Source organism: Salvelinus alpinus, chromosome 9, assembly GCF_045679555.1.
Source record: "Salvelinus alpinus chromosome 9, SLU_Salpinus.1, whole genome shotgun sequence".
Classification (NCBI taxonomy): domain Eukaryota; kingdom Metazoa; phylum Chordata; class Actinopteri; order Salmoniformes; family Salmonidae; genus Salvelinus; species Salvelinus alpinus.
Window position 1 is genome coordinate 27,481,699 of NC_092094.1, and position 27,203 is coordinate 27,508,901.

A 27,203-nucleotide genomic window follows, 5' to 3' on the forward strand; every position below is an offset into this window, starting at 1 on the left:
ATTTGAGGCTAAATTGATTTTATTGATGTATTATATTAAGTTAAAATAAGTGTTAATTCAGTCTTGTTGTAATTGTCATTACTACAAATACATTTTAATAAATCGTCCGATTAATCGGTATCGGCTTTTTTTGGTCCTCCAATAATCGGTATCGGTATCGGCGTTGAAAAATCATAATCGGTCGACCTCTACTGTGGATCCTTCCCGTTAGACAGACAGACAGACAGATATGAATAGGACTTATGATCAGTTATCACTCATCTCAGGCTTAGACCTAGGGGGCTTCAGTGTGTGTATGTGTGTGTGTCAACTCTTGGCCCAAAGCACACAGTTACCATGGAGATTGGCCCCCTCAGGTTCAGTGGGAGTGGCCTGTAGTCAAAGCGCTCTCTGACCTTTGGCCCCTCCTTTTTATTACCATTCCTTCAGAAGGTTTCGACCCTCCAACCACACTACACACACATCGCACCCCATCACTGCTCATCTCCAAAGAATTCTACATTTGAACATCTTTGATACACTCAGTGTTACACCAAAGCACCCAACCGTTTTTCTTCACTGGGATCCCTATTGACATCTTTGTTGCACTGTTCCAGCCAAGTCTGGCTCACTGCAATACAATTATTAATCCACTCTGTCACCCTCCATTTGTCTTTCCATCCCTCCACTCTTTCTTCTTCACCTCTATTATTTCTATCAGTCTTTCACCCCCCTCCATTCCTCCATCTCTCCATTCCTCCCTAAGCGTGTATGGATGTGGTGCTATCTGTGACGTGGTCTGTTAACTACCCTGCCTCCCTCCATGGCTGGCCATGCTGCTGTAACCGTGTGACTGAGTGTTATGGCTGCTGTGATAGTGGCAGGCAATGGAGCAGACAAGTTATTACAGGACAGGCAAATGGAGACCTGATAGAGCATGAAAACCTCTTCTCTCCTCACATCTCTGCGGGGCTACCTCCCTTCCTCACTACATCTCGCTCTATCTTTTTTATGTATACCTCTCTCTCAGAAGAGGCTGGTGGGAGAACAGGCTCATTGTAATGGCTGGAATGGTATCAATGGAACGGTATCAAACATATGGAAACCACATGTTTGACTCCGTTCCATTGATTCCATTCAAGCCACTACAATGAGCCTGTCCTCCTATTGGTCCTCCCACCAGCCTCCTCTGCGCTATATTTTTTTCTCTTCTCTCCCTTTTTATTTTTCACTCGCTATTGTGGCCTTACTCTCTCTCTGTTGTTCCCTCTCACTTCATTGATCCCTCCCTTTCTCTCTGTTTCTCGCTCATCCTCATCCGTCTCTTATCCTAACTTTCTCCTCTCTCTCCCTCTCTCTCTGTCTCTCAATTCCATTCAAAGGGCTTTATTGGCATGAAAAACATGTTTACATTGCCAAAACAAGGGAAATAAACTGTCAAAAATTAACAGTAAGCATTACACTCACAAACATTTTAAAAGAATATAGACATTTCAAATGTTATATTATTGGCTATGTACAGTATTGTAACAATGTGCAAATAGTTGAAGTATGAAAGGTAAAATAAATACACAGATAAATATAGGTTGTATTTACAATTGTGTTTGTGCTCCACTGGTTGCCCTTTTCTTGTGGCAACGGGTCACAAATCTTGCAGCTGTGGTGGCACACTGTGATATTTCACCTAATAGATATGGAAGTTTATCAGGATTGGATTTGTTTTCAAATTCTTTGTGGGTCTGTGTAATCTGAGGGAAATATGTGTCTCTAATATGGTCATACATTTGGCAGGAGGTCAGGAAGTGCAGCTCTGTTTCCAACTCATTTTGTGGGCAGTGTGCACATAGCCAGTCTTCTCTTGAGAGCCAGGTCTGCCTCTCTCACTAGCAAGCAATGATCACAGAGTCTGTACTCTACATAGTCAAGGATGTTCTTAATTTTGGGTCAGTCACAGTGGTCAGGTATTCTACTAATGTGGACTCTCTGTTTAGGGACAAATAACATTCCAGTTTGCTCAGTTTTTTGTTGATTCTTCCCAATGTGTCAAGTAATTATCTTTTTGTTTTGGTTAGGTCTGATTGTGTTGCAGTCCTGGGGCTCTGTGGGATCTTTTTCTGTTTGTGAGCAGAATCCCCGTACCAGCTGGCAGAGGGGACTCTTCTCCAGGTTAATCATTTCGTAGGTGAGGCCTTTGTTAGATTTGAGAATCACTTATGTTTAGGTGGTTGTAGAATTGAATTGCTCTTTGCTGGATTTGGATAGATAGCGGGAATCATCCTAGTTCTGCTGTGCATTCATTGTTTGGGGTTTTACGTTGTACACAGAGGAGGTTTTTGCAGTGTCAATTTGGTGTTTGTCCAATTTAGGGAATTTTTGGTTGGTCTCTCTCGCTCTCTCTCCCCCCCCATTCTCTGGACATATTCACAGGAGGGGTCACACATGAAGTGTGTAATAGCGGGGCAGCAACAAGCATGGATGAGTAATGATGTGCTGGTGATAAGGAATGGCCCTGTCTGTCTGTCTGTCAGGGAGCAGCTAACATGCTACGCTTTTCTATTACTGTTGAGAAGAGCAGCATGGCCAGCAACTGGAATACAGTGTTAATATTATCACGGAGAGGACAGGAGAGAGGGAGGAAAGATGAGATGAAAAGAGGAAAAGGGAGGAGAGGAGAGAGGAAATGAGAAAATAGGAAAGGGGGATACCTAGTCAGTTGTACATGCCTTCAACTGAAATGTGCCTTCCGCATTGAGAGGGAGAGAGGAAAGGAGAAAAGAGGAGAGAGGAAAGGAGAAAAGAGGAGAGAGGAAATGATAAAAGAGGAGAGAGGAAATGAGACGAGAGGAGAGGAGGAAAGGAGAAAAGATGAGAGGAAGAGAGGAGAGAGGAAAGGATAAAAGAGGAGAGAGGAAAGGATAAAAGAGGAGAGAGGAAATGATAAAAGAGGAGAGAGGAAATGAGACGAGAGGAGAGGAGGAAAGGAGAAAAGATGAGAGGAAGAGAGGAGAGAGGAAAGGATAAAAGAGGAGAGGGGAGAGGGAATGAGACGAGAGGAGAGGAGAGAGGAAATGAGACGAGAGGAGAGGAGAGGGGGAAAGGAGAAAAGATGAGAGGAAAGGAGAAAAGAGGTGGTGTCAGTCCCTCAACCAAGTTGCCCACCACATCAGTCATTTTTAAGAGTGTTTTTCCCGCTCTTCACTGTTCCACAGACAGAGGATTGTGACAGTGAGTAGCTAACATACGTAAGAATGAACAGCATGGCCTCTACAACTTGTTTGTAGTTTCTCCTGCATTTATTGATTTCCCTCCATGTGGGAAGGGTTTAATTAGTGAAGTTTGGACCAAGATGAAAGACGTGTTGGAATTCTGGAATTGTGTGTGTTGTGTGTGTGTGCGGGCGGGCGTGTTGGTGGGTTTGAAGCCTGTTAGCCAGATGGCTGGTTCCTCTGTTTGTGCTGTGTTATACCCTGCTCTCTGCTGGCGATATGGAGGGCTGCCCATAGGGTGAGAGGGGTCGACCATGGATGGGAGGAGTAATCTTGTTTGAGTTTGTAGGCCTGCAATGAGGGGAACCAGATTTCCCCAAATGTGGTGAAAAAATAGGAACAGCCTGCCACCTAGTGGTACGTCTCACCACTGCTCCACTCCACAGCATGGCCCTTCTTCACTCTAGCTCAGGGATAAGAAACTCCAGTTCTCGGGGTCCGGAGTGGTGTCATTCTTTTCCCCCATGCCTAGAAAACACAGCTGATTAAACTAATTGCATTATAAACTGAAGATCATGATTATTGAAGTCAGGTGTATGATGTGGGGCAAAAGTGTGAATCCAATCAGGCCCCCAAGAACTGGAGTTGCCCATCCCTGCTCTAGGTCCATACATGTTGATGTATGGAGCGGCCAGCTTGGTCAATGACTCCATCGCTGCACCAACATCACGCACCTCTCTCGTTGTTATGGCCATATCCATGGTAACCGGGCCGCCGGCCGCACGCTATACCAGCACCTGTAACTATCAACCGCCACAAGGCGTGCCGCATCCTCCATGTAATGAGACAAACCAATCAACTGGAGACACCTTCTACAAGCAGTGGAATGTTTTAGCAGGAGACAATCCAGTTTCCTAATTTTTCTCATAATGCACCATTTCTTCCAGAAAACTGTTGAAATTAAAAAATATTTTGCTATCCACATATGTATGTCTTTGGTTTGCAGTTAGAAATAAAATATAAAATGAACTAAATGTTAGCTTATTCCACAAAGAAATCCTAAAATGGCCCAGACAATATTATTTGCACCTTCTAGAAGTAGTTAGAAATAATTAGAGTTCAAGCAGGTGATTCTCTTTTACTTTGGAATTGAACTCACCTGTGGTGAGTTGAAGGTGCCTGCAATATAAAAATCACTCATTCAACTAGTTTGCCTAGAGAAAAGGACTCATTCTCCTGTTTTGTGTCACTGTGTGTATCGCAATGAGCATGGAGCAAAGAAAGAAAAGCAGATAATTATCTGAGGAGGTCCGACACAAGATTGTAGCCAAGCGTGGACCATCTCAAGGCTGCAAGTCCATCACCAGAGACCTTGATGTTCCCGTTTCCACCGTACGTAATGTTATCAAGAAATGTAAGGCCCATGCCACTATAGCCAGCCTCACTGGCCATGGCAGCAAGAGAGAACTTGATGGAAGATTGCAGTGAAGGATTGTTTGAATGGTGGAGAAAGCACTTCGATCAACTGCCACACAGATTCAAGCTGACCTTCAGACACAAAGTACGACAGTTTCAACTCGCACCATCTGTCACCAACTCAATGAAAGGGGGTTATATGGTAGGAGACCCAGGACGACCCCACTGCAGAGAGTGAGACATAAGAGAGCGGACTGCAATTTTCCAAAACACACCTGAACATGCCAAAATCCTTCTGGGATAATGTCCTGTGGACAGATGAGACCAAATTAAAGCTTTTTGGTAAAGCACACCATCTCTAGATTTACAGAAAACAAAATGAAGCCTTCAGAAAAAATAACACCTTTTCTACAGTCAAACATTGTGGAGGTTCAGTGATGTTAGGGGTTGCTTTGCTGCCTCTGGCACTGGGTTTCTTGAACATTTGAATGGCATCATGAAATCAGGAGAATACCAAGGCATATTTGTAGAGCGATGTCGGAACCAGTGTCAGAAAGATAGGTCTCCGTCGAAGGTCATGGGTCTTCCAGCAGGACAATGACCCCAAACACTCTTCATAAAGCACCCAGTAATGCTCAAGACAAAACACTGGACTGTTCTGAAGTGTCCAGCAATGAATCCAGATCTAAATCCCATTAAAAACTTGTGGAGAGATCTGAAAACAGCAGTTGGGAGAAGGCACCCTTCAAAAATGGGAAAACATGAGCAGTTTGGACAAGATAAGTGGGCCAGACTGCCAGTACAGAGGTCCTAGAAGCTCTTTTATGGCTATAGTAAACGCTTCATTGCAGGTTTGTTTTTACCAAAAGGCTGTGTTACCAAATATTAGGTCTAGGGTGTCAATAATTTTGTAAATGCCATTTCTGTTTATTTTCTGTTCGTAAATTCAATCTGGAGTACCAAAGTGACCTCAGAGTACGTTCTGAGCATTCATAGTTTCAGAGCGTTGTCAGATTCTCTGTCTGTAAATTCAGAGTGTTTCGCTCTCGGAGCGTTCAGGGTGCACACTGGACACTCTGGCCGAGGAGTAGGGTTGATCCGAGCGTTCTGACATGCTAAGGTTAGCTAGCTTGCTAGAAACTTCCAGACAAAAATGAGAGATCACCTCACTCTGACCATTTTATTCAACGGGTGTTGAGAAATTGTAAATGATCAGTTATTCTACGCTCTGGCACACTCACATGAGAGTGCTCTGAAATCGGAGTAGATAGCCAGAGTGGAATTATGATCGTACCCTTAACTTCTCTAGGGTAGGTGAGACGCTAACGTCCCACGAGGCCAACATCCGGTGAAACTGCAGAGAGCTAACATTTTAAATACACCATTCGTTGTATTAAACATTCTTGTAAATACATGTATCTTACATCATTTAAAAGATGAACGTCTTATTAGTCCAGCCGCTGTGTCAGATTTCAAAAAGGTTTACTGCAAAAGCAAACGTGATTTTCTGAGGACGGCGCCCCACACACACAAGTATTACTAGCATTTTCTAACCAAGCATTAGCGTCACGAAAGTCAGAAATAACAATAAAATAAATCGCTTACCATTGAAGATCTTCCTCTGGTGGCAATGCCAAGTGTCCTAACTACACAGTGAATGTTCGTTTTGTTTGATAAAATACATTTTTATAGCCTAACACGAAACATTTGTAAACCGGTTGCGTCGTGATTTCCGTCTCATTCAACTTTGGACGAAGCGTTCGTGGTAATTACACACACTAAACAAACATTTATTCAGTCATGGTTGGTTTCATTGCAATCCTCTGGTTGTTACTAACACAACCATACATGATGGTTCTTTTCCCGGGACGTATTGACCGAAACAAACCGATTTGAAGACACCAATCAATGACCTCATTGCGCACCAATGGTAGGACCGGTCTATCGTTGATTGACTGTATTTTGGCCCAATGACCACTGATCATCTTGAAATCTAGCTTGGAAGATAGCCAATGACCTGAGGTAAACGGCAATATGTAATGGTTATACGTTTGAAGACCAGCCTTTCTCGTAAACTCTGGCGTAAAAGAGGTTCATTCGCCTTTGCAAATTGACTTGACGGAGCCACGAGTGTTACGCATAGCAGTACATATTCAATAGCATTTTCAACAAGTTTATATATGTAAATTATGGCGAATAAATCAGGAAAAGCTCAAACACAAAGTCTAGGTACACAGATTTAACCCAAATTATAGAGGAAATTGATAGAGACAGCCCCCCATCTCACAGCTAGCCTTCAGGGAGCTGCTCATCCAGGAGCTTGCTAGCTACAGCAAGTCCACTGCAGCACCTTCTGCTCCAACCAGTGGTGTTCACCTGCGCAGATTCATCTCTGCAGGCATGAATGTGCCTCAGGGCAAAAAGGGCAAAGTAGGGAGACGTCGTTGTGCCCTTTGTCACAGGAAATGCCCCATCACCTGCACCACCTGTTCAGTAAGCCTCTGCTTTACAGCAGAAAGAGACTGCTATGGGCCATGGCACCAGCAGCACAATATTGTGTGGAGGACTGAGGGTCTTCACAATATTGTAAATAGAAAATGTGTAAATAGTTACCCTTGTTATTTGTTCGTTTATTATTATTTATTTATTTTATTATTTTTTTCATATATATATATTTATTTTTTGGGGTGTGTTAGAATAGCATTTATGTATTTTGTATATAGTTCTTTCCTTCAAAATGTATCACTGTACCAATTCGGCCACTTGGGTACATTTGGGTACATTTGTGTGGGACACCTGGGTGACTTCATGCTCAATGTCATGTAACTCGCTCGTTTTTGAAGTTATCTGTCTAAAACTTTGCTCAGCTATTGTTGCCATCTTATGTTCTTCATTCAAATCATCCACAGCATCCTATTTGTATGTTTGGCTGTTCTTGGTCATTTGAAAGATGATGCAGCAACAATAAAAAACAGAAAACGAATGTTTATTTCCTTGTATTTTCTTCTACCAGATCTAATGTGTTATATTCTCCTACATTCAATTCACATTTCCACAAAATTCAGAGTGTTTCCTTTCAAATGATACCAAGAATATGCATATCCTTGCTTCTGGGCCTGAGCTACAGGCAGTTAGATTAGGGTATGTCTTTAGGCGGAAATTGAGAAGAAGGGGGGGGGGGGGGGTTACCCCAAAGAAGTTAAATGGATATATTAAGTTCTGAATCATTATTTGTATAGATGCTGTCCTCCTCCCCTATAGTATAAGCAGGGAAAATGTCTCTCTTCCAGTATTCCCAGCTCCCTCTTTTTGTTGATAGGCTTTATAAAGAGGGGCAATTAGGATGAGGTGCTACTTTTTTCTCTTTCTCTTTTATTTTCTTTCTCTCTCTCTTCTCTCAATTCTCATTCATGTTTCTCATTAGAATACTTGCAGGCAGGTGTCTAATCAGGATAAAGGAATGTGCTTCAAAAAAAGCCCTGGTATCCCAGCAACCAACTGCAGTGTTCCATTGATGTAGCTGCATAGTTTGATATGATCAGACAAAGAGGAGTTTCAGGGCTGCTCGCTGTAACCACTGCATGTTCAATAGGCTATTATGTTACAATGTTGGCCCTCAGTTTGTTTGTCACTCAATACATCAGGCATTCTCCACTACTGTGTCTCACTCTCCTGTCTGTGCCTCCTATCTATGCATCTGGTCCTTGAGTTAGAGAGAGATTAACTAGGTTACTTTATTTTCAGGCTTTGATTTTAGGTTTATGTGTCATACTGTAACTACCGTTGTGTTTCTGTCCATGGTGTGTGAACGTGTGTTTCCATCCTTTATACACACACACACTGTGATGACACAAAGGATCTACCTCCCACACCACCACCTCTCTGTTGAAATGACAAGAACACACTCGTGTTTCTCTCTCTCTCTCTCTCTCTCAATTAAATAAAATGTGCTTTATTGGCATGACGTAACAATGTACATATTGCCAAAGCTTACTTTGGAGATTTACAATATTAACATAATTAATAATAATAATAAATATTGTCAATTGGACAACAATAACCAAGGGTCAAAATAACCATAAATTTAACAATAACAATAAGCATAGGGGACGTTCAGGTTGGTTGGTTGGTTGGTTGGTCTCTCGCTCTCTCTCTCAATTTTAATTTAAGGGACTTTATTGGCATGGGAATCATATGTGTACATGTGATATTTCACCCAATAGGGAGTTTATCAAAATTTGATTTGTTTTCAAATTCTTTGTGGGTCTGTGTAATCTGAGGGAAATATGTGTCTCTAATATGGTCATACATTTGGCAGGAGGTTAGGAAGTGCAGCTCTGTTTCCACCTGATTTTGTGGGCAGTGTGTACATAGCCAGTCTTCTCTTGAGAGCCAGGTTTGCCTTCAGGGGCCTTTCTCAATAGAAAGGCTATGCTCACTGAGTCAGTCACTGTGGTCAGGTATTCTGCCATTGTGTATTCTCTGTTTAGGGCCAAATAGCATTCTAGTTTGCCGTTTTTTTTGTAAATTCATTCCAATGTGTCAAGTAATGATCTTTTTGTTTTGATTTGGTTGGGTCTAATTGTGTTGCTGTCCTGGGGCTCTGTGGGGTCTATTTGTGAACAAAGCCCCAGGACCAGCTTGCTTAGGGTGCTCTTCTCCAGGTTCCTTTCTCTGTAGGTGACTGCGTTGTTATAGAAGGTTTGGGAATTGCTTCCTTTTAGGTAGTTATGCAATTTAACCTTTTCACATGTACCAACAAACGGGTGTGATCATTCCATAGTGGTCCCTGCAGCGTATGCTCAAACCGGTGTGAGTAGAATGCTTATTTAGAACGTCCAGTTCCGATTGACGCAACAATCAGCGTTTGAGCTTTTTGGATGCAATGTTCAGACATTCCCAGAAGAGGCAAGCATCCAAACCACAAAATGTAAGCTACATTTGTCCTAGCGCTAACTAAGGAAAGATTGACGTAACACAAGCAGTCATATTTTTATAACTCTCGGCTGACAGAAACTACGATATAAATTAGCTAATAGCAATTACTATTTATAATTAATCACATCATGGGTGAGCTCACCATTGATCGAAATAATTGAGTAATACACTTTCTACAAATCGGAAGTAATCCAAAGATGAGCAGTTTATGCGCGGCCATGTTTGTTTTTTGCATCAACCTAAGATAATAAGAGGAGACAAGATGAGTTTGATCTGTTTATAGTATGCATGTTGAAGGGGGTGTGTCGTCTACCATCATTCACTTCCCTTCATTAACTTCCGGAAGTTTACCCGAAAGTTGAGTGAATCATTCCATCTCATTATAACATCTTTGGTCAGACAGACATTTATGTGACACCCAGAATGCAATTGTATAATGTCAACAAACATGGTGCCACACACACAGTTGAAGACGGAAGTTTACATACACGTAGGTTGGAGTCATTAAAACTCATTTTTCAGCCACTCCACAAAATTCTTGTTAACAAACTATAGTTTTGGCAACTTGGTTAGGACATCTACTTTGTGCATGACACAAGTAATTTTTACAATAATTGTTCACAGACAGATTATTTCACGTTATAATTCACTGTATCACAATTCCAATGGGTCGGAAGTTTACATACACTTAGTTGACTATGCCTTTAAACAGTTTGGAAAATTCCAGAAAAATGTGTCATGGCTTTAGAAGCTTCTGGTAGGCTAATAGACATCATTTGAGTCGATTGGGGGTGTATCTGTGGATCTATTTCAAGGCCTACCTTCAAACTCAATGCCTCTTTGCTTGACATCATGGGAAAATCAAAAGAAATCAGCCAAGACCTCAGAAAAATAATTGTAGATTTCCACAAGTCTGATTAATCTTTGGGAGCAATTTCCGAACACTTGAAGGTACAATGTTCATCTGTACAAACAAAAGTACGCAAGTATAAACACCATGGGACCACGCAGATGTCATACCGCTCAGGAAGGAGACGCGTTCTGTCTCCTAGAGATGAATGTACTTTGGTGCTAAAAGTGCAAATCAATCCCAGAACAACAGCAAAAGGACCTTGTGAAGATGATGGAGGAAACAGGTACAAAAGTATCTACATCTATATCCACAGTAAAACTAGTCCTATATTGACATAACCTGAAAGGACGCTCAGCAAGGAAGAAGCCACTGCTCCAAAACCGCCATAAAAAAGCCAGACTACGGTTTACAACTGCACATGGGGACAAATATCGTACTTTTTGGAGAAATATCCTCTGATCTGATGAAACAAAAATAGAACTGTTTGGCCATAAGGACCATCATTATGTTTGGAAAAAGGGGAGGCTTGCAAGCCGAAGAACACCATCCCAAACGTGAAGCACGGGGGTGGCAGCATCATGTTGTGGGGGTGATTTGCTGCAGGAGGGACTGGTGCATTTCACAAAATAGATGGCATCATGGAGGAAGAAAAATTATGTGGATATATTAAAGCAACATCTCAAGACATCATTCAGGAAGTTAAAACTTGGTCGCAAATGGGTCTTCCAAATGGACAATGACCGCAAGCATACTTCCAAAGTTGTGGCCAAATGGCTTAATGACAGCAAAGTCAAGGTATTGGAGTGGCCATCACAAAGCCCTGACCTCAATCCTATAGAAAATATGTGGGCAAAACGGAAAAAGCATGTGCGAGCAAGGAGGCCTACAAACCTGATTCAGTTACTCCAGCTCTGGCAATGCTACCAAATACTAATTGAGTGTATGTAAACTTCTGACCCACTGGGAATGTGATGAAAGAAATAAAAGCTGAAATAAATCATTCTCTTTACTATTTCACATTCTTAAAATAAAGTGTTGATCCTAACTGGCCTAAAACAGGGAATTTTTACTAGGATTAAATGTCAGGATTTGTGAAAAACTGAGTTTAAATGTATTTGGCCAAGGTGTATGTAAACTTCCGACTTCAACTGCAGTTGTCAAATAGCTTAACATTAGCTCATTATAATCAGTACATCCTTCAAAAAAGTATTTTACACACATTATATGTGTCCATTACAATCTATGCAAGAATCGGAATGCATTTTTTGTCACTGGAACTACAAAACGTGAATAAAACGGTAAACACGATATACAGAAAATCAGGAACTTACTTTGATAGGAACGCACACATTTCCAAAGCTATTATTTGTAAAGAAAACAACAAGGAAGGCAATGCAAGCGCCAGCCAGAAAATTGTACAATTTGTGCAAGACTGCGCAAATGTCTGCATACTTGATCTGCGCAAACATTGGTGAAGTGTGTTGGCTCTCTTGGAAGAGAGAAGTTTGTCCGGCTCAGTAAAGCCTCAAACCTAAATTGTCCGCAATGCTGAAATGAGCTACTTCTATGTGAATTAATGAGGATGCGGAACACACCTCAATTCAAACTGTTGTTAGAAATCACAACTTGTTGGAAAATAATTTGAAATGGACAAGTTGAAACATAGCCTATAGATAATTAGCAGGCAGTGCGTGTTAACTGTCCTGTTGCGTAATAATCACATTTTCGACAGTGAGGGCATTCTGACATCACTTGCATAAAACAACTCACGCTGGGGCAACCATTAGAGATATTTGGAACTCACATATGAAAAAGTTAACGGCTCTTTTCTGGATTTTGATATTAGCGGGTAACGGCCTAATTCTGCTCTGCGTGCATTAGTTGGTGTTTTACGTTGTAAACTGAGGATATTTTTGCAGAATTCTGCATCCAGAGTCTCAATTTGGTGTTTGTCCCATTTTGTGAATTATTGGTTGGTGAGTGGACCCCAGATCTCACAAGCATGAAGGGCAATGGGTTCTGTAACTGATTTAAAGTATTTTTAGCCAGATCCTAATTAGTATGTTGAATTTTATGTTCCTTTTGATGGCATAGAAGACCCTTCTTGCCTTGTTTTTCAGATCGTTCACAGCTTTGTGGAAGTTACCTGTGGCGCTGATGTTTAGGCCAAGGTATGTATCGTTTTTTGTGTGCTCTAGGGCAACGGTGTCTAGATGGAATTTGTATTTGTGATCCTGGCAACTGGACCTTTTTTGGAACACCATTATTTTTGTCTTACTGAGATTTATTGTCAGGGCCCAGGTCTGACAGAATTCATTCAGAAGATCTAGGTGCTGCTGTAGGCCCTCCTTGGTTGGGGACAGTAGCACCAGTTCATCAGCAAACAGTAGACATTTGACTTCAGATTCTAGTAGGGTGAGGCCTGGTGCTGCAGACTGTTCTAGTGCCCTCGCCAATTCATTGAAGTATATGTTGAAGAGGGTGGTGCTTAACTTGCATCCCTGTCTCACCCCTCAGCACTGTGGAAAGAAATGTGTGTGTTTTTTGCCAATTTTGACCGCACACTTGTTGTTTGTGTACATGGATTTTAGAATGTCGTAGGTTTTTCCCCAACACCACTTTCCATCAATTTGTATAGCAAACCATCATGACAAATTAAGTCGAAAGCTTTTTTGAAGTCAACAAAGCTGGAGAAGACTTTGTCTTTTGTTTTGGTTGGTTTGTTTGTCAATTAGGGTGTGCAGGGTGAATATGTGTTCTGTCATATGGTAATTTAGTAAAAAGACAATTTGACATTTGCTCAGTACATTATTTTCACTGAGGAAATGTCAGAGTCTGCTGTTAATGATAATGCAGAGTATTATCCCAAGGTTGCTGTTGACGCATATCCCCCAGTAGTTATTGGGGTCAAATCTGTCTCCACTTTTGTGGATTGGGGTGATCAGTCCTTGGTTCCAAATATTGGGGAAGATGCCAGAGCTGAGGATGGAGTTAAAGAGTTTAAGTATGGCCAATTAGAATTTGTGGTCTGTATATTTTATCGTTTCATTTAGGATACCATCAACCCCACAGGCCTTTTTGGGTTGGAGGGTTTGTATTTTGTCCTGTAGTTTATTCGATGTAATTGGAGAATCCAATGGGTTCTGGTAGTCTATAATAGTTGATTCTAAGATGTGTATTTAACTCATGTATATGTTTTTGCTGTTTGTTCTTTGTTATAGAGACAAAAAGATTGGAGAAGAGGTTTATCCATACATCTCCATTTTGGATAGATTACTCTTCGCGTTGTTGTTTGTTTAGAATAGTAAAAGCTTTGTGTTCCATAGTGTCTAGTGTTGTTTTTCTGTGGTTTAGGCCCGGACCATCACAGTAGGTGTGAGCAGAGCATGTTGAGCATCTGATACGTACCTCTTAGGTTGCAGGATGGGGCTTGGGCGGGTGCAATAGTGGCGGTTGGGCCTGTTGCTCTGCTCACGGCCTGGGAATATGTCCTGCTGTCATGTTGAGGTCCTGGCCACAGCGGCTGGGGGCATGGATCTCTCTCTCTCAATTCAGTTCAATTCAAGGGCGTTATTGGCATGGGAAACATATGTTAACATTGCCAAAGCAAGTGAAGTAGATAATAAACTAAAGTGAAATAAAAAATACAAATTAACAGTAAACATTACACTCACAGAAGTTCCAAAAGAATAAAGACATTTCAAGTGTCATATTATGTCTATATACAGTGTTGTAACGATGTGCAATAGTTAAAGTACAAAAGGGAAAATACATAAAGATAAATATGGGTTGTATTTACAATGGTGTTTGTTCTTCACTGGTTGCCCTTTTCTTGTGGCAACAGGTCACAGATCTTGCTGCTGTGATGTTTCACCCATTAGATATGGGAGTTTTATCAAAATTGGGCTTGTTTTCAAATTCTTTGTGGATCTGTGTAATCTGATGGAAAGATGTGTCTCTAATATGGTCATACATTTGGCAGGAGGTTAGGAAGTGCAGCTCAGTTTCCACCTCATTTTGTGGGCAGTGTGCACATAGCCTGTCTTCTCTTGAGAGCCAGGTCTGCCTACAACGGCCTTTCTCAATAGCACGGCTCACTGAGTCTGTATATAGTCAAAGTCTCTCTCTGCTGTAGGAGGGAAATAGGGTTTACAATGGCATGACTACCTCCTGCAATCCCTCCCTCTCCATCTTTCTCCTACACTGTCTCTATACTTTATCAATCTCTCTGTCTTTCTCTTACACTGTCCTCTATACTTTATCAATCTCTCTCTTACTCTTACGCTGTCTCTATACTTTATCTATCTCTATTTTCATCTTGTATTTCACCCTGGTTCTCCTTCCTGTCTCTTCCTCCCTCCCTCCCTCTCACTCTCGCATTATCTTGATCTATATTTCTTTCTATTTCTCTCCCTCTGTCTCTAACTGCCCCTCTCTCTTCCATATCCTTCTCTCTCCTCCTGTTGGTCTCTGTCTGACCTTTCTCCCTATAATTCTCTCCTTCCACAGCACAGCTAATGAGATGGATGCAGACAGCAGATAATGGGATGAGCAATAGAGAGAGAGGGAAAAATCATGGAGGAGAAAAGGGAGAGAGAGAGGGAAACAGAAATTGAGGAGAAATGGGAGAGAGAGATGGCTGTATATTGTATTGAGTGTATAATATACACTGAGTGTACTGAGTGTAACTCACTAGGGTTTCTGGGACGGTAGCGTCCCACCTCGTCTACAGCCAGTGAAACTGCAGGGTGCCAAATTCAAAACAACAGAAATCCCATAATTAAAATTCCTCAAACATACAAGTATTTCACATCATTTTAAAGATACACTTGTTGTAAATCCAGCCACAATGTCTGATTTCAAAAAGGCTTTACGACGAAAGCACACCAAACGATTATGTTCGGTCAGAGCCAAGTCACAGAAAAACACAGCCATTTTTCCAGCCAAAGAGAGGAGTCACAAAAAGCAGAAATAGAGATAAAATTAATCACTAACCTTTGATGATCTTCATCAGATGACACTCATAGGACTTCATGTTACACAATACATGTATGTTTTGTTCGGTAAAGTTCATATTTATATCCAAAAATCTGAGTTTACATTGGTTTATTATGTTCAGTAGTTCCAAAACATCCGGTGATTTTGCAGAGAGCCACATCAATTCACAGAAATACTCATAATAAACATTGCTAAAAGATACAACTGTTATGCAAGGAATTTTACACAGACATCATTCAAACAGTTTTAGAATCTTCAGAGTGTTTTCGATCCAAACTAAATATGCATATTCTAGCTTTTATGACTGAGTAGCAGGCAGTTTAATTTGGGCACGCTTTTCATCCAAAATTCCCAATGGTGCTCCCTACCCTAGAGAAGTTAAGAACACATGCACTTTCCATGAAATAGACTGACCAGGTGAATCCAGCTGAAAGCTATGATCCCTTATTGATGTCATTGTAGATGAAGGAGAGGAGACAGGTTAAAGAAGGATTTTTAAGCCTTGAGAAAATTGAGACTGTGAGATTGTGTATGTGTGCCATTCAGAGGGTGAATGGGAAAGACAAAGATTGAAGTGCCTTTGAACGGGGTATGGTAGTAGGTGCCAGGCGCACCGGTTTGCGTCAAGAACTGCAACACTGCTTGTTTTTTTTACACTCAATAGTTTCCCGTGTGTATTAACTAGCCTCTCAAAGCACTTCAGCTACTGTAACAGAGGACAAAGCTTGCATCAAGAGTATCTCCAGCTGTATAGATGGTAAACTGTGTGCGTGTGCGTGTGTCTGTGTGAGAGAGAGAGAGCGAGAGAGAGAGAGAGAGAGAGGAAGAGGGCTATGGGTTTCTTTTCTCTCTTAGAACTATGCTCATTTACTCGGACCTGGCTGTTCTTTTCCTCAGTTCACTGGTTCCATTCATTATGCACCGAGCTCTGCAGAGAGAGGTCCAAAACAAAGAGAAATTATTACAGTAATTACCTCATAAAAAAACTGATAAAAGGATCCCACCGCTGCCACCAGTCCCGCCCGCCAGGTCTCAATGGCCTCTTTCACAGAGTTCACAGACAAAGGGAACTCATAATGCCCCCGCATAAACAACTGGTTGGGATTTGGGGATTTTAGCAATAGAGGGCCTAACTGGAATGCCTGCTGGGTTTTACAAACTCGTCGCGAGAGAAAGAGAGAGACAGAAAAGGGAAAGAAAGAGGTGGTTTATTTTTTACTCTACAGCAATTCCCTAGCTGTCAGGGGAATGAGGTAGTTTCTTGTCTCTACCCCCCGCTGTGTGTGTGATTGCTCCAAGCCTCTTGCTTGTGTTTTAACCCCTTACATACCGTGAAATTCTTCACACAAAGGAAGGAGCTGTGCTACCACTAATAGGGTAGCTTTTCCCCTTCCCAGATGACATCATCACCTCTAGCAGAGTCTCTATACTCTCAGTGCTCTATACTCCCGTCTCAGAACAGCCTCAATCCGTCGGGGGATGGACTCTACAAGGTGTCAAAAGCGTTCCACAGGGACTCCAATGCTTCCCACAGTTGTGTCAAGATGGCTGGATGTCCTTCACGTCCGGATGAAAAGCATGCCCAGAGTAAACGGCCTGCTACAAAGCCATAAAAGAATATAGAATATGTATATTATTAGTAGATTTGGATAGAAAACACTCTGAAGTTTCTAAAACTGTTTGAATGATGTCTGTGAGTATAACCGAACTCATATGGCAGGCAAAAACCTGAGAAAAAATCCAACCAGGAAGTGGCAAATCTGAGGTTGGTCGATTTTCAACTCAGCTCCAATTGAAGAAACAGTGTGATATTGGTAATGTTGCACTTCCTAAGGCTTCCACTAGATGTTAACAGTCTTCTTAACCTTGTCTGATGCTTCTACTGTGAAGTGGGGCCGAAGGAGAAGGGGAATGAGTAAGGTCTATCATGACCTGAACATGCGCTGACCATGCGCGTTCACGTGAGAGCGAGCTCTGTTCCATCGCACTTCTGAAGACAATGGAATTCTCCGGTTGGAACATTATTTAAGATTTATGTTAAAAACATACTAAAGATTGATTCAATACATTGTTTGACATGTAATGTAATTCGCATTTCCCGGCAGATCAAAGGACAATGCAATCGCCATTGCACTGCACACTGGCCTATCCCATCTGGACAAGAGAAATACCTATGTAAGAATGCTCTTTATCGACTACAGCTCAGCCTTCAACACCATAGTGTCCTCCAAGCTCATCACTAAGCTCAGGGCCCTGGGTGGGAACCCCGCCCTTTGCAACTGGATCCTTGACTTCCTGATGGGCCGACCCAAGTGGTGAACACCTCCGCCACGCTGATCCTCAACACGGGGGCCCCACAGTGGCAGCACGCTCAGCCCCCTTCTGTACTCTCTGTTCACCCATGACTGCGTGGCCATGCACGTCTCCAACTCAATCATCAAGTTTGCTGACGACACAACAGTGGTAGGCCTACAGGGAGTGGTGCCAGGAAAATAACCTCTCCCTCAACGACAACAAAATGAAAGAGCTGATTGTGGACTTCAGGAGACAGCAGAGAGAGTGCACCCCTATCCACATCGACGGGACCGCAGTAGAGAAGGTGAAAAGATTTAAGTTCCTGGACGTGCACATCACTGACAACCTGAACTGGTCCCTTCACACAGACAGCGTGGTGAAGAAGGAGCAACAGCACCTCTTCAACCTCAGGAGGCTGAAGACATTTGGCTTGGCCCCTAAGACCCTCACAGAATTCTACACATTCCCCAATTTAGAGCATCCTGTCGGGCTGTTCACCGCCTGGTACGACAATTACACTGTCCGCAACCACAAGGCTCTCCAGAGGGTGGTGCAGTCACCCCAACGCATCAGTCTGGGCAAACTGCCTGCCCTTCAGGACATCTACAGCTCCCGGTGTCACAGGAAGGCCAAGAAGATCATCAAGTACCTCAGCCACCCGATCGACATCCTGTTCACCACCCTACCAGCTACAAGGCAGAGACAGAACGGGTGCATCAAAACTGGGACTGAGAGACTGTTAAACAGTCACCACTAGAAAAAGAAAATGAGAGCCTCATTCTAGGAGCTCAGATGCAATAACTTTATAACCAATGTTTCAAACAGTCACCACTTGTCTTAGTCACTGTTCTAGCCGGCTACCACCCGGTACTCTATCCTGCTACCATATGTATGATACATAGTCATTGGACACTGTTCACTTTAATCATGTTACATACTGTTTTACTCAATTTATATGTATATTCTGTATTCTAGTCATTGAACACTGGTCACTTTAATAATGTTTACATACAAAACACACCATTTATATGTACTGTATATATACCTTATCTGCAGGGCCACTGAAAACCATAAACCCTTACAGAGCCAGATAAAGCTGACATATAGGATCCTGATATAGCAGATCAACGAGAGATCCACGTGAGAAAGCCTTTAAAACTCCTACAACAAGACACTTCCCCCTCTAAAGTCTACCCCTACAGTTGTAAATCAAATCCAAATCAAAGTTTATTGGTTGCGTATACAGATTTGCAGATGTTATCGCAGGTGCAGTGAAATGCTTGGCTCCAACAGTGCAGTAAAACCTATCAATAATAATACATAAAAAAATACACATATTCCAGAAAAATTAAGAAATAACAGAATGCGCGATATCAGAGACCGGAATATTAGTTTTAGTTTGCACTGATCAAAAATATAAATGCAACATGTAAAGTGTTGGTCCCATGTTTCATTAGCTGAAATAAAAGATCCCAGAAATGTTCCAAATGCACAAATTTGTTTACATCCTGTTAGTGAGCATTTTTCCTTTGCCAAGATAATCCATCCACCTGACAGGTGTGACATATCAAGAAGCTGATTAAACAGCATGATCCTTACACAGGTGCACCTTGTGCTGTGGACAATAAAAGGCCAAACTAAAACGTGCAGTTTTTGTTAGACAACGCAATGGCATAGATGTCAAGTTTTGAGGGAGTGCGCAATTGGCATGCTGACTGCAGGAATGTTTCCAGATGATTAATGTTAATTTCTCTACCATAAGCCGCCTCAAACGTTGTTTTAGAGAATTTGGCAGTACGTCCAACTGGCCTCACAACCGCAGACCACGTGTATGGTGTTGTGTGCGCGAGCAGTTTATTGATGTCATTGTTGTGAACAGAGTGCCCCATGGTGGTAGAGGGGTTATGGTATTGGGCAGTCATACAGACAACGAACACAATTGCATTTTATCGATGGCAATTTGAATGCAGAGAGATACCGTGACGAGATCCTTGGGCCCATTGTCATGCCATTCATCTGCCATCATCACCTCATGTTTCAGCATGATAATGCACGTATATTCTGTATTCATGTCGCAAGGATCTGTACACAATTCCTGGAAGCTGAAAATGTCCCAGTTCTTCCATGGTCTGCATACTCACCAGACATGTCACCCATTGAGCTTGCTTGGGATGCTCTGGATCAACGTGTAAGACATCGTGTTCCAGTTCCCACCAATATCCAGCAACTTCGCACAGCCATTGAAGAGGAGTAGGGCAACATTCCACAGGCCACTATTAATAGCCTGATCAACTCTATGCAAAAGAGATGTGTTGCACTGCATAAGGCAAATAATGGTCACACCAGATACTGAATGGTTTTCTGATCCACACCCCTACTTTTTTTTTAAGGTACAGTATATGGAGTAGGTAGAATCTCAACCTGAGAAAACCCCCTTGCCTCTCAAAGCCAGGTAGAGTTCAAACAACTCTGGCAAAGCCTGACAGATTTGAAAGTGGATAGCAATCAGCACATTCTGTGTAGGCTACTAACGTTGCTTAATTTCATTTGCTGTACAGATGCAGACTATAGTAAAAGAGGTGCTCCTACTTCTACAGTTGTAATCAGGCTTTGAATTACATATCCAATCTTTTGAGTGCAATAGAAGCAATGTGCTGGGCCAATATGGATATTTTCTAAACGTAGAGGGGTGTTCTGAATTGTAATGGGATTGGCTATAGCACCCTTTACTTAATACCCATCCCGGATCCGGGATCCTCCTCATCAAAAAAGCTGACTAGCATAGCCTAGCCTAACGGGACAGGGATATCATATAATATAATTTTCATGAAATCACAAGTCCAATACAGCAAATGAAAGATAAACATCTTGTGAATCCAGCCATCATTTCTGATTTTTAAAATGTTTTACAGCGAAAACACAATATGTATTTCTATTAGCTAACCACAATAGCCAAACACACAACCGCATATTTTCACCATGTTTCCACCGCATAGGTAGCTTTCACAAAACCGACAAAATAGAGATAAAATTAGTCACTAACCAAGAAACAACTTCATCAGATGACAGTCTTATAACATGTTATACAATACATTTGTTTTGTTCGAAAATGTGCATATTTGAGGTATAAATCATAGTTTTACATTGCAGCCACCATCAAAAATAGCACCAAAGCAGCCAGAATAATTACAGAGAGCAACGTGAAATACATAAATACTCATCATAAAACATTTATGAAAAATACATGGTGTACAGCAAATGAAAGATAAACATCTTGTGAATCCAGCAAATATTTCCAATTTTTTTAAAGTGTTTTACAGCGAAAACACAATATATATTTCTATTAGCTCACTACAGTAGCCAAGCACACAACGCAATTTACTCCCCGCAAAAAATAGCTTGCACAAAACCGACAAAATAGAGATAAAATTAATCACTAACCTTGAACAAATTCATCAGATGACAGTCTTATAACATGTTATACAATACAATTATGTTTTGTTCGAAAATGTGCATATTTAGAGCTACAAATCCTGATTATACATTGTGAATACGTAGCATCGATTCACCAGAATCTCCGGAGATATCTTGGACACTCACCTAATCTGACCAAAGAACTCATTCAAAACTTTACATAAAAATACTTGTTGTATGGCAAATGAAAGATACACTGGTTCTTAATGCAACCGCCGTGTTAGATTTTTTAAAATAACTTTACCATAACATACAGCTTGCGTTATTGCGAGACAGCGCTCACCAAAACGGCGGAGAATAGGACTCAACATTTTACACAGAAATACGAAATAACATCATAAATGTTTTCTTACTTTTGCTGAGCTTCCATCAGAATGTTGTACAAGGAGTCCTTGGTCCAGAATAAATCGTTGTTTGGTTTTAGAATGTCCATTTCTTCTGTCGAATTCGCGCCACAATGCTAGCCAAGGTTGCTAACATTCCCATCCTCTCTTGGCGCAAAGAACGGAAAACTCCAAAAGTCCCAATAAACGTTGAATAAACTGATAAAACTCGGTTGATAAAACCTACTTTATGATGTTATTATCATATGTATCAAATAAAATCAGAGCCGGAGATATTCGCCGTGTAAACCGAACGCTTTTCAGAAGACAGTGTCGAGCTCCGCCGCGCGCCTTCTAAGACAAAGAAAATTCCGGACCTGTCACTCCAAAAGCTCTTGTTCGGCCTCAGATCAAGCTAGACACCCCATTCCACCTTCCACTGCCTGTTGACATCTAGTGGAAGGCGTATGAAGTGCATGCATATCGATAAATAAAAGCCAGTTGAATAGGCAGGCCCTGAAACAGAGCCTTGTTTTCAGATTTTTCACTTCCTGTATGGAAGTTTGCTGCAAAATGAGTTCTGTTTTACTCACAGATATAATTCAAACAGTTTTAGAAACTTGAGAGTGTTTTCTATCCAATAGTAATAATAATGTGCATATTGTGTGATCTAGAAAAGAGTACGAGGCCGTTTCATTTGGGCACGATTTTTTCCAAAGTGAAAACAGCGCCCCCCTATTGACAAGAAGTTTTAAGGACCCCAGTAATCCTACTCCTTAATGTCTTGTTCAGACTGTGACAGAAATGTATAAGCCTGGTCTTGATTCTCATCTAGCCAGTCAATGTGATTTCTTCTCTCTGCCTCAGAGCAGTAATCCGCAAACCAAAGCAGCATTACGCCACTCCAAATATGGGTGCCATACCAGTCAGTCCTAATATGGATACTGAACCTGTCAATCGTAATAAGTTTCCTCCCGGTAAGTCCTTATATGGATGCCTTACTGGGCTCCTATCTCACCCCCAGCAGCTGATTGAAATTCTCAGCCAGTACTATCAGAGGAAATGTTTAAGTGCCATTCCTTCCACTCCCCTGGAATAAAAAGGCACAGTGCTAAAAAGGCACAGTGTGGTAACTCCCTCTGTTCCGTTTTTGACCACCAACTATTCACTTTTTCATCCTGAGCTGTGAGTTCCTAATTGTTACTCTTTCTGGTGTGTGTGCGGACAAGCAAGAGTGTGTGTGTGTTGCTCTCTCCTCTACAGCAGTAATCAGAGTTTCCCTGTAGTGTTGCTTTCTGTTTTCATCTCAGATACTGTAAGTTCCTGAACTCTGCAAAGTTTTTGCTTCTCCAATTTCCCCCTTAGAGCTAGATCTTGCTCTCCTCTCCACTGGGAACAACTGAAATTCCTCAACAATTATGAATGTGGCATTATAATATTAAACATGACAGTAGCATAAAACTTAACCATTCTTATTCTATTTTACCTCCTTCCTCCAGAAGCTCCAGGCCAGGACTTTGTAACCCTGGACTACCGCAACTACCCCAGTATCACCTACGCAGTAATCGGCAGCGCTGTCATCTTTGTCCTGGTGGTGGCGCTGTTGACCTTGGTTCTGCACCACCAGAGGAAGCGCAGCGTGCTGCTGCCCCGGGAGGTCCGGTCCTCCTACCACCACCACCACCATCAGCCCCTGCTGCTATCCCGCGTGGTCATCCTAGACCGGGGACAAATCCACCCAGCTGGCCCTGGCCTCTCCCCCACCTCCCGGTCTGCAGAAGCCCAGTTCAGTGCAGGTCCACAGGGGCTACAGATGCTGTCTAGGACCCTCTACCCTGCTGACATGTCCATGGACACGCCACCCTCCTACTCCCAGGCCATGCTGGATGTCAGGTAGACATACAGTAAATGTACTGTCCTGGAGGGAGTAGCGTGAGACTAATTGTTTTGCCAACTGTAGCTTTGCCTATTTAAATGTGTTTTTTTGGATTGATCTGCCTCTAAAATTGATTTCAGAATACTTCGGAGCATCATTTGTTAATTTATGTGTGATCTTCTTCCTGTATCTATTTTTCCTTCTCCATCATGCCTCCAGCCGGCCTCCCTGGTTCGACCTTCCCCCGCCTCCCTACCTCCCAGACGGGGAGCTGCCGTCAGAAGGAGAGCTGCCCCAGTACGAAGTCCCCACAGAGCCCTCCACTCAGCCCAGCACACATCTCTCTGAGCCCCCCACATCCAGAACTGTGGCCCCCAGCTTGTCCTGGCCTAGCTTCAGCTCCAGAGAAGAGTGGGACTAGCTGTAGTCCTCCTCTGATGACTGCATGTACATAGGACTACAATACCCAGCCTCAAGGCTGTGGAAGGCTGAAGAGAGAGGAGCTGTTCAATTTGGGAAGACCCAATGGATTGTCCTGCCTAATGTGAGAATGAGAGACAAGGCTCTAGTCTACCGATAACTACAACTGACTAAGGCACTTGGAATTATTGCTATTATATGCTGGCACCCTCTGCTGGAGATTTATCTACATATCCCCTGACTGGGTTGCTCACTTATTCAATCAATCAATCATCAGTCAATTGCATTTCATCTGTGGCTATATAGTGCTTTTTATAAATGAATTTCTCAGTGTGCTTAACAACTTCAAGGGTCTAAACTTCTGAAGACAAAATAAAAACTACCACAGCCTCCCAACACTATGCATCTCCTGTTGGACTGGTGAAGACCCTGGTTGGTGCGAGATCCCGTAGCTTGGTTGTGTTGACTAGATGGATGGTCAACCTTTATAGTACAGTCATGCATTAACAATGTAGTAGAACTCACAGTAACTAACATTGTTTGTGGTACTCATAAAGGGTCAAATGTCACATGGTGTTACAGTAGCAGATGTATATGCTGTGCAAACATAGTGAAAGAGATACAGGGTCAGATCTGTAATGTTACAATTTAGCACATTAGGACAACCAGCTAGCCACAGAAACATGTGGGTAGTGGACACATGGATATGGGGCACGTTTTCCTCCCATCCATATTGCATAATGCTGGTTCTCTTCAATCTTCAATGTTCTCATTGGCCATCTCTTTCATTTCATAGGGATAACTGTATTTCTCTGTCATAGAGCACTTATGATGGCTGGGTTTACAAGTAATTCATGTTTTGCCATGAACTCAAATGGAAGTATTATTTGAGGAAGATAACGTTTGGATAAAAAATACTCCTACTAAGGTCCCAAAGCAAGTTCGTTTTCAGAGTATCTGGACCTTTTCAAAGCACTCAAATATAAGTTTAACGGCTTTGTCTACTGTCCCACTCAGGGTCTAGTTTGACAGAAGTTTATTGAGGTCATGTTCTACTGCCCATGAGGACACTCCATATTGGTTTGTTTTGATATTATATCTGTCCAGACTCTTTGGCAGAGGAGAAGAATGTTCAGATTGAACTTCTCGTCTGACTAGTGTTATCATGTGTATTAATGTTACACTCTGCTGCCTGAGAGCACAAGGCAAACATTTTGGCAGGGAAGATAAAAATACATTTAAGGATTCATTTTCATTAGTGCATAAAGAGGAAGTGTAGAAATACATCAGTAGTAACTTTATTGGCAGGAAAACAAATGACGAGAACATCCCCACAGCTAGAATATCTAACCATAGAGAATACATCATAAAGTGCTTCTCCTATGACTGGAGCAAAGACCCTTCCACTTGGTACCTTGGAACACAAATGTGTAGATTGAAATAAGCATTTGGGATCCTCAAGTTAAAAACATCATTCAAGTCAGTAACTAATTACAGAAGCTGTTCAATTGGCTCTTATGTAGTCACTGAACAAAAAGATCAGCCATTTTCTCCTTGGTTCCATAATTATGTGTTACTGACTGCACCATGTACCACCTGCCTCCATGTTCTTCCTGACAAACTGAAATTGTTGATAGTCACATAAATGGTTGGTCATAGTATTGGTGTATTTCAATCAATGCGATATGTCAATCAGAAAATGTATTTTTTGCTCCATGAATTACATTCAGATACATTCATTATATACAGTTTTGACTCCATACATATTAACATGTTAACCCTTTGTAGTGCTTATTTAAACAGAATTGTATGAGATCAATGTCCTTACTGGGTTGTTGAGGCAAATCAAATTAAATCACATTTTATTTGTCACATGCGCCTTACCATGAAATGTTTACTGACAAGCCCTTAACCAACAATGCAGTTTTAAGAAAAATAAGAGTTAAGGAAATATTTACTAAAATAAACATGTGTAAATAAAGTTAGACAAGCATTTTTGTATGGAGCTCTAGAAGTGACTGATTTACCTACAGTGCCTTGGTTCAAATGTCTCTCTTACTGTATTTCTTTGATTCATACTCAATCACTTACTGATAGGATTCCTACTGACTCATAGGATCCCAAATGCTCTAACTGCCATTCCTATTATGCAGATTATTTTCTGAATTTGCACCATAGCTATCTGACCGATTCAATTGACACCCAATAATGTTCACCAAATAATGTTTGTTTGGATAAAGAAGAAAATGACACTTTTTATTTTTTATAAGTGTCCCAATTCATGTATGTTTATAAATGTGTAAGTTGCATGACAGATGTCTCGGCTGTACAGATGATGTGAGAGAGAAGACTGTCATTGTCTCTCTGTCTCTGTCTGTCCACCCGCCCGCCCAGTAACTAGTATTATTAATTGACTGACTGGTGAAACGCCTATCTGAAGGATCTGTGCATATGTATTGTGGTTGTCGTGTCATTTAATTTCAGAACTTGTCAAGGGTTTCATGTGACCATGTATGAGAGAGGGAGAGATTTATTTAAAAGCAGCATATTTAGACTTTAAACTAATAGAATGTTTAACTATGAAACGTGTTACTTTGGATGGTACCCCTGTCTTTTGTCCATATCTCCAGCAGTCATCAGGCTGGTGGCATTATTAAACAACCTGGAAACCAAAGATTTTCACTCATCATCCCCATAAAACCCAGAAGATAAGCCTTACTCTCCAAAGTCATATCCAAAAACAGTTTTGTGCCTCGTTTTGTTTCAGACCTAGACCTAGCTGTACCTAGCTGACTAGAGAATGAAGAGTAGTATTACTCTTATACAAAGGGGGAAATCCTGCTCATCACTAGATAACTGGAGAATGATACTCAGTCTCAGGATGAATCTGCTCACAGCTGGGTTTTATTCATGAGGAACCATCAGAAGCAAACAGGCTGAAACGGGGATGACTACCTGAAATTGTCCAATAAAGTGTTTATTTTCCGTTGCAAAACGTTTTGCACTAATGAATAAAGCCCTGGTCTGTTGCGTTTCAGTTACAACACACTGTTACACTTTTCACGTCACTATATCCGTTTGGTTTGTGACAGTGATTACTGACTTGTTGTTCCATCCTGTTGGAGACTTGTTTCGTGTTTGTATCATTTATGACACCACCTTTTTGTTTCTAATGAAATATATTCTGTACATTGAAAGTAATATAAAGTGTTTCTGATTCAAAGATGTGTCAAGGGTTTTTCTCTCATAAAATGTAGTATTTGTTTCCCATCATAGTCTATGTAAAGTGTAATTGTTTTATTTCACATGGTTGTGCCTGGGATTCAGTTCACTTATCCTACCACCAGATGTCCCTCTTTCCATACAATTGGCCTGGGTTTGAGATGACCAACTTGTCTGAAGTCTACACCTCTACAGTGTATGTC

The 27,203-nt window shown here is 41.6% G+C and overlaps 1 protein-coding gene across 1 annotated transcript in view; it reads left to right on the forward strand.

Moving 5' to 3' along the window:
* LOC139584567 (low-density lipoprotein receptor class A domain-containing protein 3-like) overlaps window positions 1-27,001 on the forward strand; it is a 154,867-nt gene extending 127,866 nt beyond the window's left edge. Inside the window, exons 5-6 of the mRNA XM_071416578.1 lie at window positions 22,982-23,375; window positions 23,578-27,001. Of these exons, the coding sequence (XP_071272679.1) occupies window positions 22,982-23,375; window positions 23,578-23,779 (596 nt within the window). The 3' untranslated portion in view covers window positions 23,780-27,001. The remainder of the gene's footprint in view (window positions 1-22,981; window positions 23,376-23,577) is intronic.
* The last annotated feature ends 202 nt before the right edge of the window (window positions 27,002-27,203 follow it).